Genomic DNA, 12,133 nt, shown 5'->3' with positions numbered 1-12,133 from the left:
GGAAGAGGCAATGCACACTCTCTTCGGATCCGTTTTTGCACAAAAACAAGCAGTGTGGACGTTTCCGTTTTGCGCAAAACCCCCGTTCTGCGCAAGACCAGTATACCTCCGTTTTTGAGGCCTAAGGATCTTGCGTAAAAATGGTGCCACAGGACTCCACGCCACTTTTGCGTAAAAAGGGATTTTTAATGCAAAAAGGAAACATCCACACGGGCTTGTTTTTGAGCAAAACCCCCTAGCGCAGAAACGAATTGGAAGAGAGTATTGAAATGAAGCGTGAGAAAATGCTCATCCATGCTTCATTTGCATTGCCTCTTCTGGCAAAATTTGTAGTGTAGACGTTGCTTGAGGGTGTACAATGGAGGACCAGGCATGGGCAGTGGGTGAGCAAGGCTTTTTTTTTTTTAATCATCAGCGCTGGTACATCAACCCCCACCTCTATTCCCTACATTGCTGAGCTCAGGAAAGTGAAACAAGCCCCTTGACACTGCCCAGAGGGAGCCATGGCTACAGAGAGCCCCGTGGAACGTCTCTCGGAAGAAGCGACGTGTCCCGTCTGCTTGGATTATTTCACGGCCCCTGTCACTCTGGAGTGTGGGCACAATTTCTGCCAGGCCTGCCTCAGCCGGTGCTGGGAAGAACGCAACACAGCCGCTTCCTGCCCTCAATGCAGAGACACTGTACAGAATAAACACCTCCAGCCCAACAGGCAGCTGGCCAATATAGTGGAAATAGCCAAGCGGCTGATTTTGCAGGCAGGGCAGGGCACAGAAGGGAGCGGGGTGTGCGGTGAACACCAGGAGACTCTGAAGCTTCTCTGTGAGGAGGATCCTATATATGTGGTGTATGACAGGTCCCGGGCTCGTGGAGCTCACGCTGTGGTTCCTATACAGGAAGCTGCCCAGGCGTACAAGGTACAGAGTTGCTGTCCAGTTTAATGGGAAATAATTTGAGGTTTTAATTACAGTCTGATTTTGCTGACTGTTACCTGGTACGAGAGATGCTGTAAAAAATAAATGCTCTGGCTGTGTGACAACTTATATCAAGTCTTTACAGATACCTGATGTGGGAAACATTTCTCTTGAGTCTAAATCCTGAACCCCAGCCCCTGCTAGTGGCAGGAGGGGTTTTTACACAAGGGAAGGTGTTAACAGAGAGTCGAGATTAGTGTTTCTCAACCTTGTTTTTATAAAGTACCCCTTAAAAATGTACCCCCCTTTAAAAAAATTGTAAGTACCCCCAGTACCTACAGTTTTCAGACATACCAAATGCTTTTCTACCATTGCCACACATTTGTTTAAAAAACTTAATTGTAGCTGGGCAGGTGATGACATTTTTTGGTGTAAAAAGTACAAAAAAGTGCTGTAAAATTAAAAACAAAAATTTAGTTTTCTCCAAATTTCACTTGGGTTGACATACCCCCAGACTTCTAAGGGTTGAGAAACACTGGTTTAGAACACAGGCACTGCAGGCCAGTCTATGCAAGTGAACTGCCTTCAGACTGGAGAAGGGGAGGTTACAAGCTGTTACTGATTGGATGAACAGCAGTAATAATCCATCATTTACCTTACATGCCCCACATGGCATGTGGGCCCTGCACAGCACCCAGCAAGGGACAGTCCCTGCCCTGAGCAGATCACAGTCTAATTAGACAAATGGTGGGAAGGGAAAGTAGGTTGCTTATGGTCACCAAGCATGTTAGTGATTGAGTTGAGCACAGAATCCTGGTCTTTCTGGGCTCAGTCCAAGGCCCTAACCACTAGGCAACACTGCCCCCCCTGCCTGCCAGTATCACTGAAGAGTGATGAAATGTGGCCCTGAGGAGGGAAAGAGACCTTGATAAAGCCTCTGGCCCAGCAGGGAGAGGAGGTTTCCCGCTGGGGTGCTGAACTCGTGGGCTGCTCCATGAGGGTAAAACCCACAACAGGGCTCCTGACTAGGGCTGTTAATTGACTAGTTGGTAAGCGGGGGGCTGCAGCGGGATTACCTCCCAGCCCAGGAGCTAACCCTGCTGCGGCTCTTAATACATTAAAAAAGCAAAAGCGCAGCAGGAGGGACCCCGCGCAAGCCAGGGCAGCTGATTCCCAGCTCACGCAGGGTCCTCCCCCGGCTGTGCACCCGCAGGCTGGTGTGCAGCGGGGAGGACCCGGTGCAAGCTGGGAATCAGCTGTCCTGGGTGCCCCCGGCTGTGCTTTAGCCTTTTCAATGTATTAAGGGCCTAGTCCCAGCTACCTCTCTGCCGCCCCTGCCTCCCGTGGAGACATCTCCCCCCAGCACCAGTTCCTGCTCCGTCCCCCTCCCCGCTTGCTGCAAAGGGAGTGGGAACGTCTTGTGAAGGGACTAGTCAACTATCCAATAAGCTTTTGCTTATCAGATAGTCGACTCGTCACTTACATCCCTACTCTAGACAGCACAGGGCCATGCCAGGCACCACTGGGATCAGACTGGTTAACTGATGAGCTAATGCATATCGGTGCCAGTTACTGGTTAAACTCTCTGATGCCCTGGCAGTGCCCACTGGCCCCTGGCAGCTAATTTCAGTCTGCAGCTGCTGGGAGTCCCCACCTGCTGGCAGTCTTTGTGGCCACCCCTAGCAGTCTCTGCGTGAGAGCCTTGATCCCAGGAGAGCCCACATTTGCTACCTGTCCCTGCCTGTCGGCAGGTTAAAAACAATACTGTAACATTAAATTTTAATCAGTTCCATGATTAGTTTTTTTAACTCTTTTTACCTCCCTAATCCCCACCTGCATCGTACTTTGTGAAGGTGCCACCACTGGTCCCCACCCACATAGGCATCCTGCTGCATCTGCAGTCTCTTCCTGTCTCCTTTTCAATAAAACCACATCCAGGGCTGAGTCCCTGCCAGACAGGACAGAGCCCCACCAAACTGGGACCATGCAGCTTGAAGGCAGACAAGTGGGCTCCAGACAGCTCATGGTTGTTTGCCCTGGTGCTTATTTCTGTTTGCTCAGGAAAAATTTGTGGCCTATTTGAAGACGCTGGGGCTACATCTACACTGCTCACTTTGCTCACAGTGCCTATGCAAATGAAGCACAGATTAGCATTTTGCGGTGCTTCGTTTGCATAATTTATTCAAGCCGTTTTTGCGCAAGGGGATTTTATGCAAAAGGAAGCAGTGTGGACGGGGTTTTTTGTGCAAAACCCCCGTTTTGTGCTAGATCTTTATGGTGTGAATAAATTATGCAAATGAAGTGCAGTAAATGCTAATCCGTGCTTCATTTGCAAAGCCAGTAGTGTAGCTGTAGACTGGGGTTATGTTTACATTGCTCTCTGAACTGGAAATAAGATACGCAATTTGTGTACTTATTTCGATTTTATTTCGAAATAAAGCACTATTTCAAGTCATCTCTTAACCCTCGTGGAATGAGGGTTACCGGGATGCCGAAATAGTGTGCCCTTTATTTTGAAAAATATTTTGAAATAATGGGTGGCTTGTGAAGATGCGGGAGTTATTTTGGGGTACCGTTTGTATCCTGAAATAGCACTGCATTGTAGATATAACGGCTACATCTACACTGCGGGCTTTTTGCGCAAGACATTTTTTGCGGAAGAGATTTTCTGCAAAAACTATTTGTGCAAAAGCGCATCCGCATTGCATGGATGGTCTTGCGCAAGAAAGCTCTGATGGCCATTAACAGAACGGCCATCAGAGCACCTGTGCTTTTTCTGTTAGGCTCTTTTTGCACAAAAACCCTGTTGAGCGTCCACACACACCTTTTTGCATAAGAACTCTTGTGCAAAAAGGAGTTATTCCTTGTAGAAAGAGGTATATCTACACTGCAAAAAGCCCTCTGTTCTGCTGTTCTACTGTAAATTTTCTTGCGCAAAAACGCACTTGAGGTGTGGACGCTGTGTGGGCAATGTAGACGTAGCCACCCTGAGAGAAGAGAGAGAAAAGTTGCTGGGATGGAAAGCAACGAGAGAAACCAGGAGTATCTGGTAGGTGCCTGTGGGTATGAACCGGCAGGGACCAGCGATGGGAGGGCAGTGTTAGGAGGCAGACTCCTGTGTGGCCTTGCTGAGGTCGGGCTTGTTTGTGTTTCTCCTGGATCATGGATTGCTGGGTTAGATCCATGTGTGGACGGGCCCTGAGCTTCCATGTCGGGATGAGTTAATGTTCAGCCCCTGTAACTTTCCCAGAAATCCTCCCCAAGGGAGCCGAATGTCCCTGTGAAGGGCTGTCGGCTGGGTCTGGCTACTTTGTGCATTAACAGGTTTGTTTATTTTTCCTTCCTGGGTGTGTCTGTCAGGCTGGGGCTGAGTCCTGCCTCCTGCTGCTCTGGATCTGAATTCTCAGTGCTCATGAATAACAGAACACTCTGCCCATGATGGGCAGGAAACCGTCCCTTTCAGAGGGACATGAGCGGAAGGGGAAACTGGGAGACTCCTGAGCCTTGTACCCAGAGGGTTGAGTCAAATGTCAGAAATTTTAGGATTTTCCAAGTTCTCCCTGCTGTGCACTCAGCTCCCCATGAAAGGGCCCTCAGCTCCATCCATGCCCCTGACCAGCCCTTTCCCTTTTTTCATACAGAAACAGACAGAAACCCAAAGGCAGAAGATTATGGGGGAGTTTCAGCATCTTCAGCAGTTCCTGGAGGAACACGAGCGACTCCTGCTGGCCCAGATGAAGAAGCTGGAGGAGAAGCTGGTGAGGCTCCAGACTGACATGGTCAGGAAACTCTCTTCACAGATTTCCCATCTCAGGCTCTGTCTAGACTATGGGGTTTCCTGAAAAAACTCCACCGCGTCCAGGGAACACATCTGCTCTTCTGCTTTTTCGGGGGAAAGAGAAGACGCGCTCTTTCGGAAGCCCTGTCTTCCTCCTCCCATGAGAAGGGTTCTTCCGAAAGAGGAGGTTTTTCTGAAAATTGGCCCAGTGTCGATGGGCTAAATTTTGGAAAAGCCTCTTGTGAAAAAACAATTGGAAAAAGGTACACAAAATGCAGCGCGCGGGGGTGGCGTACCTTTTTCCAAAAAAACGTTGTAATCTAGACATAGCAGCCATGAGCTGATCGGGGAGCTGGTAGGGAAATGCCAGAAGCCAGCGAGTGAATTCCTGCAGGTCAGACAGAGGGGGAAACATCCCAGCTCCCCACACAGGGAAGGGAGGCTCCTGAATCACAAGCGCTGGGGTCCAGCCGTCAGATCAGGGTGTAACTCGGCGTGTGCGTTGCTGACATGTCAGTGACTGTTGTGCTTTGCAGAGTTACAAGCACAGAGATAGTAGAGATGGCAAAGCCCCATTATCTCAGGGAATCCATGGCCCTGGGGCCAGGGCAGGGTCTCTCTTCCCCATGTTTGCAAAATCCCTTCCCCGGGGCCTCTGTGTGTGTCCAATGGGGCTGAGATTCTTTTCTCTCTTTCTCCTGCAGGATGCCAGCAGCACCTTGAGCAGGTACGTGGCTCTTTCTCACTCCCACTGCACAACACTGGGGAGGAGCTTGGAGCTGATGTGAGCACCACATCCCCCCAGGGCTCCCCAGCCAGACGGGAGGGGAAGGTCACAGGCTGGGCACAAATCTCTGACCAACTTCAGCCGGAGGGTCTCGCCCTCACACAGCAGACTCTGGAATTCTCCAATCAGGGGCACAGTCTGATCTCAAGTATTTCCTAGAGCTGTCACCTCCCTGGGGACTGGCTGCCTCAGGACTGTGGGGATGGGACATGGGCCTGACCCTGTTGGGCACTGGGCACCATTCAGCCCGGGGCAGCAGGAATCAAGAGTCTTTCCCACCCGAGGGCTGTTTGGAGAGCTGTGTGGGATGAGCTGGGGAGGGGGGCGCTGGTGTCTCAGTCTAGTTCCTAGGGGGCAGATTCCTACAGCCCTTCCCCTGGGAACCTCCCGTCCCTTGGAGCCTGGAGGCCAAGGAGTGAATTGGCCGTGGAGACGCGATTCCCCTTTTGTCCCTAGAGATGGTCTCTCCAGGCCGGATTGTAAGACTATTAAAGATATTGCGGGGGACGTCGTACGGCCATGGGAGAAGCAGAGGGTTCTGTATCCAGATCCACCAGAGCATTTACTCACTAGCAAGAACTTAAGAACCAGGTCACTCAATGCAGTATCAACCTGTGACATTGTTTCGCTCCAGGTGTGAGCAGGAGCAGTTCCAGCAGCCAGAGGAGATTTCTCCAGAACTGGGAGACCAAGTCAGTGGTTTCTGCCAGATAACTCTTGCGCTGTCGGAGACTCTGAGGGAGTTCAAAGGTACCTAGAAGGGATCAAGGAGGGGAAAGTGACAGTTTAGATTTTGGGTTCTGATCATTAGGCCCCAGGGCTTGGTTCTCAGAGGAGCTGGGCCCCCTGCCTCCCTGGCTACGTCTAGACTGGCATGATTTTCCACAAATGCTTTTAACGGAAAAGTTTTCCGTTAAAAGCATTTTCAGAACAGAGCGTCTAGATTGGCCTGGACGCTTTTCCGCAAAAGCCCTTTTGGCGGAAAAGCATCCGTGGCCAATCTAGACGCGCTTTTCCACAAAAAAGCCCCCATCGCCATTTTCGCGATCGGGGCTTTTTTGCGGAAAACAAATCTCAGCTGTCTACACTGGCCCTTTTGCGCAAAAGTTTTGCGCAAAAGGGACTTTTGCCCGAATGGGAGCAGCATAGTGTTTCCGCAAAAAGCACTGATTTCTTACAGTAGGAAGTCAGTGCTTTTGGGGAAATTCAAGCGGCCAGCGTAGACAGCTGGCAAGTTTTTCCGGAAAAGCGGCTGATTTTCCGGAAAAACTGGCCAGTCTAGACACAGCTGGTGGCTCTTGAACCCCTTGAATTATTTCAATGACAAGCTGTCAATTAAAGGCCATTTCTTAGAGCTGCAACCTGCCTGTGACAGAGCCCCTTCTAAACGGTAAGAGTTAGAACCAGCCAATTCGGTGCACAGCTTCCTCTTGCCATCACTTAAAGCAAGGTCAAGGTTTGGTTGTGCCAGGACAATGGGATGTGCCCAGAAGGGGATGGCTTCTCATAACACCAGAAAACAGAGAGACTCACCAGGCAGGTGAAGGGGGCTGGCTGAGGGCATGGCCCCCACTCTAGGATTCTTCCAGTCTCAAGCCTCTCACCCCCTAGGTGTAGTTTAGGGAGGACCCAGAAATCTTCTTTTACGGAATACCGGTGTGTGTCTCAGTCTGTTCCTCTGGCATCGCTAAAACGCAGTTCTAGCAGTGTGGAGTGGGGACGGTGTTATAAATACGAGAGCCTAAATTTTCACCTCTCTGATCCCTTGCCAGACACTCTGCCCTCTGCTCTGGAGAGAGCAAGAGGAAGATCCCTGCGAGCATTCAGACACGGTGAGTTTGCAGCTGGAGATTGTCTTTAAATGGTGAGAAAGTTCCTGTGCAAGCAGCTTCCTGAGATTGCTGCTAAAGTTCCCAACCAACCCCACAGCGACCCTGGCGCACATAATCCTAAATCTTACCCATTGACTAGTGAGGAGACCCAGGCGCACTGGATCAGGTGTGACGGGCTGGTGGGGTGGGGGAGGGCAGGCCTGCCCACTTTAAGAAGTGAGATGGCCAGGCCACCCTATTTGCTAACATGGGGATAGTTTGGGGGCCACGTTGACCCCCACGAACTGCAAGTCCTGGGGAGACCTGGAGCTTTGCAGGCAGTGGCCACGCTTTGTAGTGGGGCAGCTCATCAGCTCCTTTCCATGAAGGGCAGCCTCTGTCTGGGGCAGCAGCCTCTTCCCTGTGCTGGCCCCTCCCAGTGGTCCCACCCCTGCTCCTCTTTCCTCAGGCCCTGCCCCCTGGCCAAGCCAGAAGCCAGAGCTCCCCTGCCTGTCACTGAGCGCTGGACCTTCCACCTGCCCTGGATGGTGCACTCAAGGGAGTGGGGACATGGGTTAGGGGCAGCTGTCAGGCCCTCTGGACCCTGACCCTTGGCCAGGTGGAGGCTCAGGGGGTCCCCACTGAGGCTAAGGCTCACAGCCGGGTCAGGAGGCGGGACCTCACTCACAAGAGGAGGATGGGGCGGGGCCACGGAGGGGGTGAGGCCACCAGCTGGGGAACCCCCCTCAGCCACATTCTACCGAGGTTCCGTAACTCTGGGGGGGAATCCCAAGCTGATGTCACACGAATGCTCCTGACACCAGCTGTGGGGCTGAGTTCCTGCCCGGGCTGCTGCAGGAAACCCTCTCCCTGAGCAGCGCCCCCCCCCCGGAGCTCTCTGCCCTGGGGCTGCCACTTCCCTCTGCTTTATCCCGGCGTGGGGGGCTCCCCATCACTCTTCTCCCCCATCTGGCCTTTCCCCTGGGCTGTCCCATTGGAGCTGCTCCCTGCCTTGGGGAGATGCCCTCCCTGTGACACTGGCAGCTCCTCCCTTCTCTGGGCTTGGGTTGCCCCACCCAATACCACCCCCTGCTCTCTGGGGTTAGGCAGCTCTTCCCCCACGCTGCACCTTCCGCGCTGTGCTCTGGCCTGGGCGTGGAGACTGCATTAGGGGAGGGAGTTTCCCTCTGGGGTTTCATACTGGAACCTGCCTCCTCTGCTCCCACCTCGCTAACGCCTTCGGCGCTGGGTCTGACACTGGGAACGAGGCAGCCCGGGCTGGGGTGGTGGGGTGAGGTGTAGGGCAGGAGGACGAAGCTTCTGCAAACAAATGAGAAAGTCATGATGACGTGGGTCCCATTGCCCAAGCTGAGGAACCATAGTGACAGCTCGGCTCAGTTTCAGGGAGGACAGAGGCAGCTGGGGAGGGTGAGAAATGGCCCCAGCCTCCCCCAGGGCTGAGCTCTGCCCCTCACGCTCTGATTCTCTCTCTCTCCCCAGCGAATGTGACGCTAGATCCGGACACGGCCAATCCCCAGCTTTTCCTGTCTGAGAATCGAAAATGCGTGACGTGGGGGGACACGGAGCAGCAACTCTCCGACATCCCTGAGCGATATGACTGTCGGGCCTGTGTGCTGGGCTGTGAGGGGTTCACTGTGGGGAGACACTGCTGGGAGGTGGAGTCGTGGGGTGAGCCATACTGGGCTGTGGGGGTGGCCAGAGATTCCATCAGCAGAAAGGGATGGACCAGCCTTAGCCCTGAGGGGGGGATCTGGGCTGTGGAGCTGTGGGGGGGTGAGTTCCTGGCTCTCACCAACCCTCAGACCCACCTGCCTCTGACCCGAGCCCCCCGCAGGATCCAAGTTTGCCTGGACTGTGACCGGGGGCAGGTCGCATTTGTCGATGCTGATGCCAAGACCTTGATTTTCACATTCCTGCCGGGCTCCCTCCCTGGGGAGAGACTCCGACCCTGGTTCTGGGTGTGGCTGGGATCCCAGCTCCGCCTGAGTCCCTGAAAACAGCCTCTCTAGCCTCACACACACACCAGTCTCTGACCCTGGAGGACTCCTCTCTACCCAGCCCCTGGCTCCTCATCTCTGTCATACCTGAACACTTCTACCCCTCTCTCCCTGCAGCTCCAGGCATGGGAGGGGGACAGGGAAGAACTCCTGGGCCTGCAGGATGAGCAGGGGGTTCCTGAGGGCAGAGGTGAGGGCTGAACATGAACAGAACTAGCAGCCAGGCGGGGTACAGGCAGCGGTTGGAGTACGGGGGCAGGACACAGAATCAATCAGGGTTTGGGAAGGTTGGGGAGAATCTGAATGCTCCGAAGCAGCAGGGAGTGATTTATACCAATCTGCCAGCCAGCGCTCCTGCCACCAGGTCAAAGTCACCTTCTTCCCTTGTAGCTGTGGGAGATCCGGTAACACTGGGATTGCCACACACAGAGTGCTGGGGTGGGTAAGGGATGCTGATTGACCAGAAATCTTTAAAAATCATCTTTGGGTCAGTCTGCTGCTTTAAAAAAAAAACTCCTGAGGCTGGCAACCCTGGGAGAGGCAGGGCCGGGACAAGTTTAACCAGACGGAATTAGAAAAAGGAAGAAAACAAATGCAAATTAAAATAAAACAATAATAGAGGGACATGAAGGGTGAAAGACAGAAAAGAAAAAGGTGACAGGAAAGTATCCCTGGCAGAGAAACCAGCCCAGAGGCAGCAAGAGGGGAAGGGATAAAATGGGGGGACAGAACGGAGCAGTCCAGGGGGATGATCTGTAACAGGGAAGTTAGGAGAATGGGAGAGACGCAGGAAAATAAACAGGGCTGGGGACTGAAGGGGAGAAAAATGTTGAGTAGCAAAGGACAAAAGAAAGAAGAAGGGGACAGAGATTGGTTAAATGTTACTGAACTAGAGGCTGTAACCTGTTAATTCCGTATATTCGTTCCTGGACAGTTGTCCTGTTGTTGTGCCATTAAGAAAACTGTTCTTGGTAGCTGGAGATCACCTTTCTGTGTGGGGTTTGTAACGCTCCTTCTCCGCTCCTGTTTGCTTACACGATTTAGTTACTTACTGTAAATAAAACACTTTTTCTTGTTTGTGCCACTTTAAATGAACCTCTGAGGTGAGGGCCGTGGGGGACGGTTTCTTCTCCTGTGCGGGAGGGTGACAAAAATGGGGGGAATGGCCGCCCGTGTCCCCCACTGGCACGGGAAACTTTCTTGTGTACGGTGGCCGGCAACATCCAGAGCCCTTCCCCCAGCCGGCCACTGTCACTCTAGCGCCCTGCACCAGGGCATGATGCCTTAGTGTCATCTTCGGACCCTTCGCCCAGTTGAAGTCAGCAGAAACAAGGGCTGGGTCAGTGTCTAGGGGTTCCTCTTCTCTTGGGGCCCCAAGTTAGTGACAGGCCTCCCTCTCCAAGCCACAGCAGGTCCAGTTCCTGATGGATTCATGCCAGAGAGGGGTGCCCCAGGCACGTCAGGTCCAGTCCCAGGCTCTGTTGTGTAGGGGGAGGGGAGGCAAAATGGGTCTGGGAAGACCATCCATGGCTGGGTTCAAACCAGGTAGGGGAGCTCTGCCCTGGCAGGTCTGGTCATGGGCTTTTGGGCCAAGAAAGGGTGACTGGGCCATGGCAGATCTCAGCTACAGCAGGATTGAGACCAGGGGACATGGCATGTCCAGGCACTCCACAGATCCAGGTGCCCTGGCTGCAGCTGGATTTGGGCAAGGAGCCAGCAAGCCCTGCCTCTCATCTCTTGCTCTGCCTCGGGAGGAAAAAGTGACTCTCCCTTGAGCCACAATCCAACCAGCCACCTAGCTATGAGAACAACCAATAGTCCTGTGGCACCTTGGAGACTAACAAATATATAGGATCAGGAGCTTTCTGGGTAAGACCCGCTTCATCAGATGGGAGCTATGTTCCTAGTCTTAAATTGTACCTACTGCTTTTAAACTTGTTAATCAAGCACAATAGCTCCCTCTATTGCATGAAATTCTGAATTATCTTGTGTGCGTTGTCTACTCTTAATTATTGGTACAATATCACATTACTGTGCTGCTTAATTTGTTGCATGTATTTGGTTCCCAAGATGTACTGGTGTAAATGGTTTTAAGCAATTTTAGTTCTAAATAGAGGATATTTCCATGTAAAACCAAGAACATTTGGGCTACGTCTAGACTAGCATGATTTTCTGGAAATGCATTTAACGGAAAAGTTTTCCGTTAAAAGCATTTGCAGAACAGAGAGTCTAGACTGGCACAGATGCTTTTCCGCAAAAGCACTTTTTGCAGAAAAGCATCTGTGGCCAATCTAGACGCGCTTTTCCGCAAAAAAGCCCCGATCGCCATTTTCGCGATCGGGGTTTTTTTGCGGAAAACAAATCTCAGTTGTCTACACTGGCCCTGTGCAAAAGTTTTGCCTGAATGGGAGCAGCATACTATTTTCGCAAAAAGCGCTGATTTCTTACAGTAGGAAGTCAGTGCTTTTGCGGAAATTCAAGCGGCCAGTGTAGACAGCTGGCAAGTTTTTCCGCAAAAGCAGATGATTTTGCGGAAAAACTTGCCAGTCTAGACACAGCCTAGTAGTGTAGCAATTATCACGGAGCCTGACAGGCAGTTGATCCGGGTTCAGTTTCCTGGTAGTGCTGGAGCTCTTCAGTTCTTCTGATTTTCCAAGTGGAAATAAGGTGCAGATTTGCAACAGAGAGGCTACGTCTACACTGGCACCCTTTTCCGGAAATGCTTAAAATGGAACAGTTTTCTGTTATAAGTATTTCCGGAAAAAGTGCGTCTACATTGGCAGGATGCTTTTCTGGAAAAGCACTTTTTCCGGAAAAGCGTCCATGGC

The 12,133-nt window shown here is 52.1% G+C and overlaps 1 protein-coding gene across 1 annotated transcript; it reads left to right on the top strand.

Moving 5' to 3' along the window:
- The first annotated feature begins 253 nt into the window (after positions 1 to 253).
- On the top strand, positions 254 to 10,381 carry LOC112544545 (zinc finger protein RFP-like). Its single transcript, XM_025180931.2, has 6 exons — positions 254 to 914; positions 4,553 to 4,669; positions 5,394 to 5,416; positions 6,111 to 6,226; positions 7,249 to 7,308; positions 8,788 to 10,381. Exons 1-6 carry the CDS (start codon positions 504 to 506, stop codon positions 9,300 to 9,302), a joined length of 1,242 nt encoding a protein of 413 aa, XP_025036716.2. The 5' UTR covers positions 254 to 503; the 3' UTR covers positions 9,303 to 10,381.
- Positions 10,382 to 12,133: the final 1,752 nt, after the last annotated feature.

This window comes from Pelodiscus sinensis, chromosome 32 (assembly GCF_049634645.1).
Source record: "Pelodiscus sinensis isolate JC-2024 chromosome 32, ASM4963464v1, whole genome shotgun sequence".
NCBI lineage: Eukaryota > Metazoa > Chordata > Testudines > Trionychidae > Pelodiscus > Pelodiscus sinensis.
This window is presented reverse-complemented; position numbering and strand designations above follow the sequence as displayed.

What these genes read in the sequence shown, in the direction of transcription:
- LOC112544545 (XM_025180931.2), top strand. Translation starts at nt 504, where the DNA reads ATGGCTACAGAGAGCCCCGTGGAACGTCTCTCGGAAGAAGCGACGTGT. An exon ending in GACTCTGAGGGAGTTCAAAG is followed by an intron (nt 6,227 to 7,248) that starts GTACCTAGAAGG and finishes ATCCCTTGCCAG; the next exon opens with ACACTCTGCCCTCTGCTCTG. An exon ending in CCTGCGAGCATTCAGACACG is followed by an intron (nt 7,309 to 8,787) that starts GTGAGTTTGCAG and finishes CTCTCTCCCCAG; the next exon opens with CGAATGTGACGCTAGATCCG.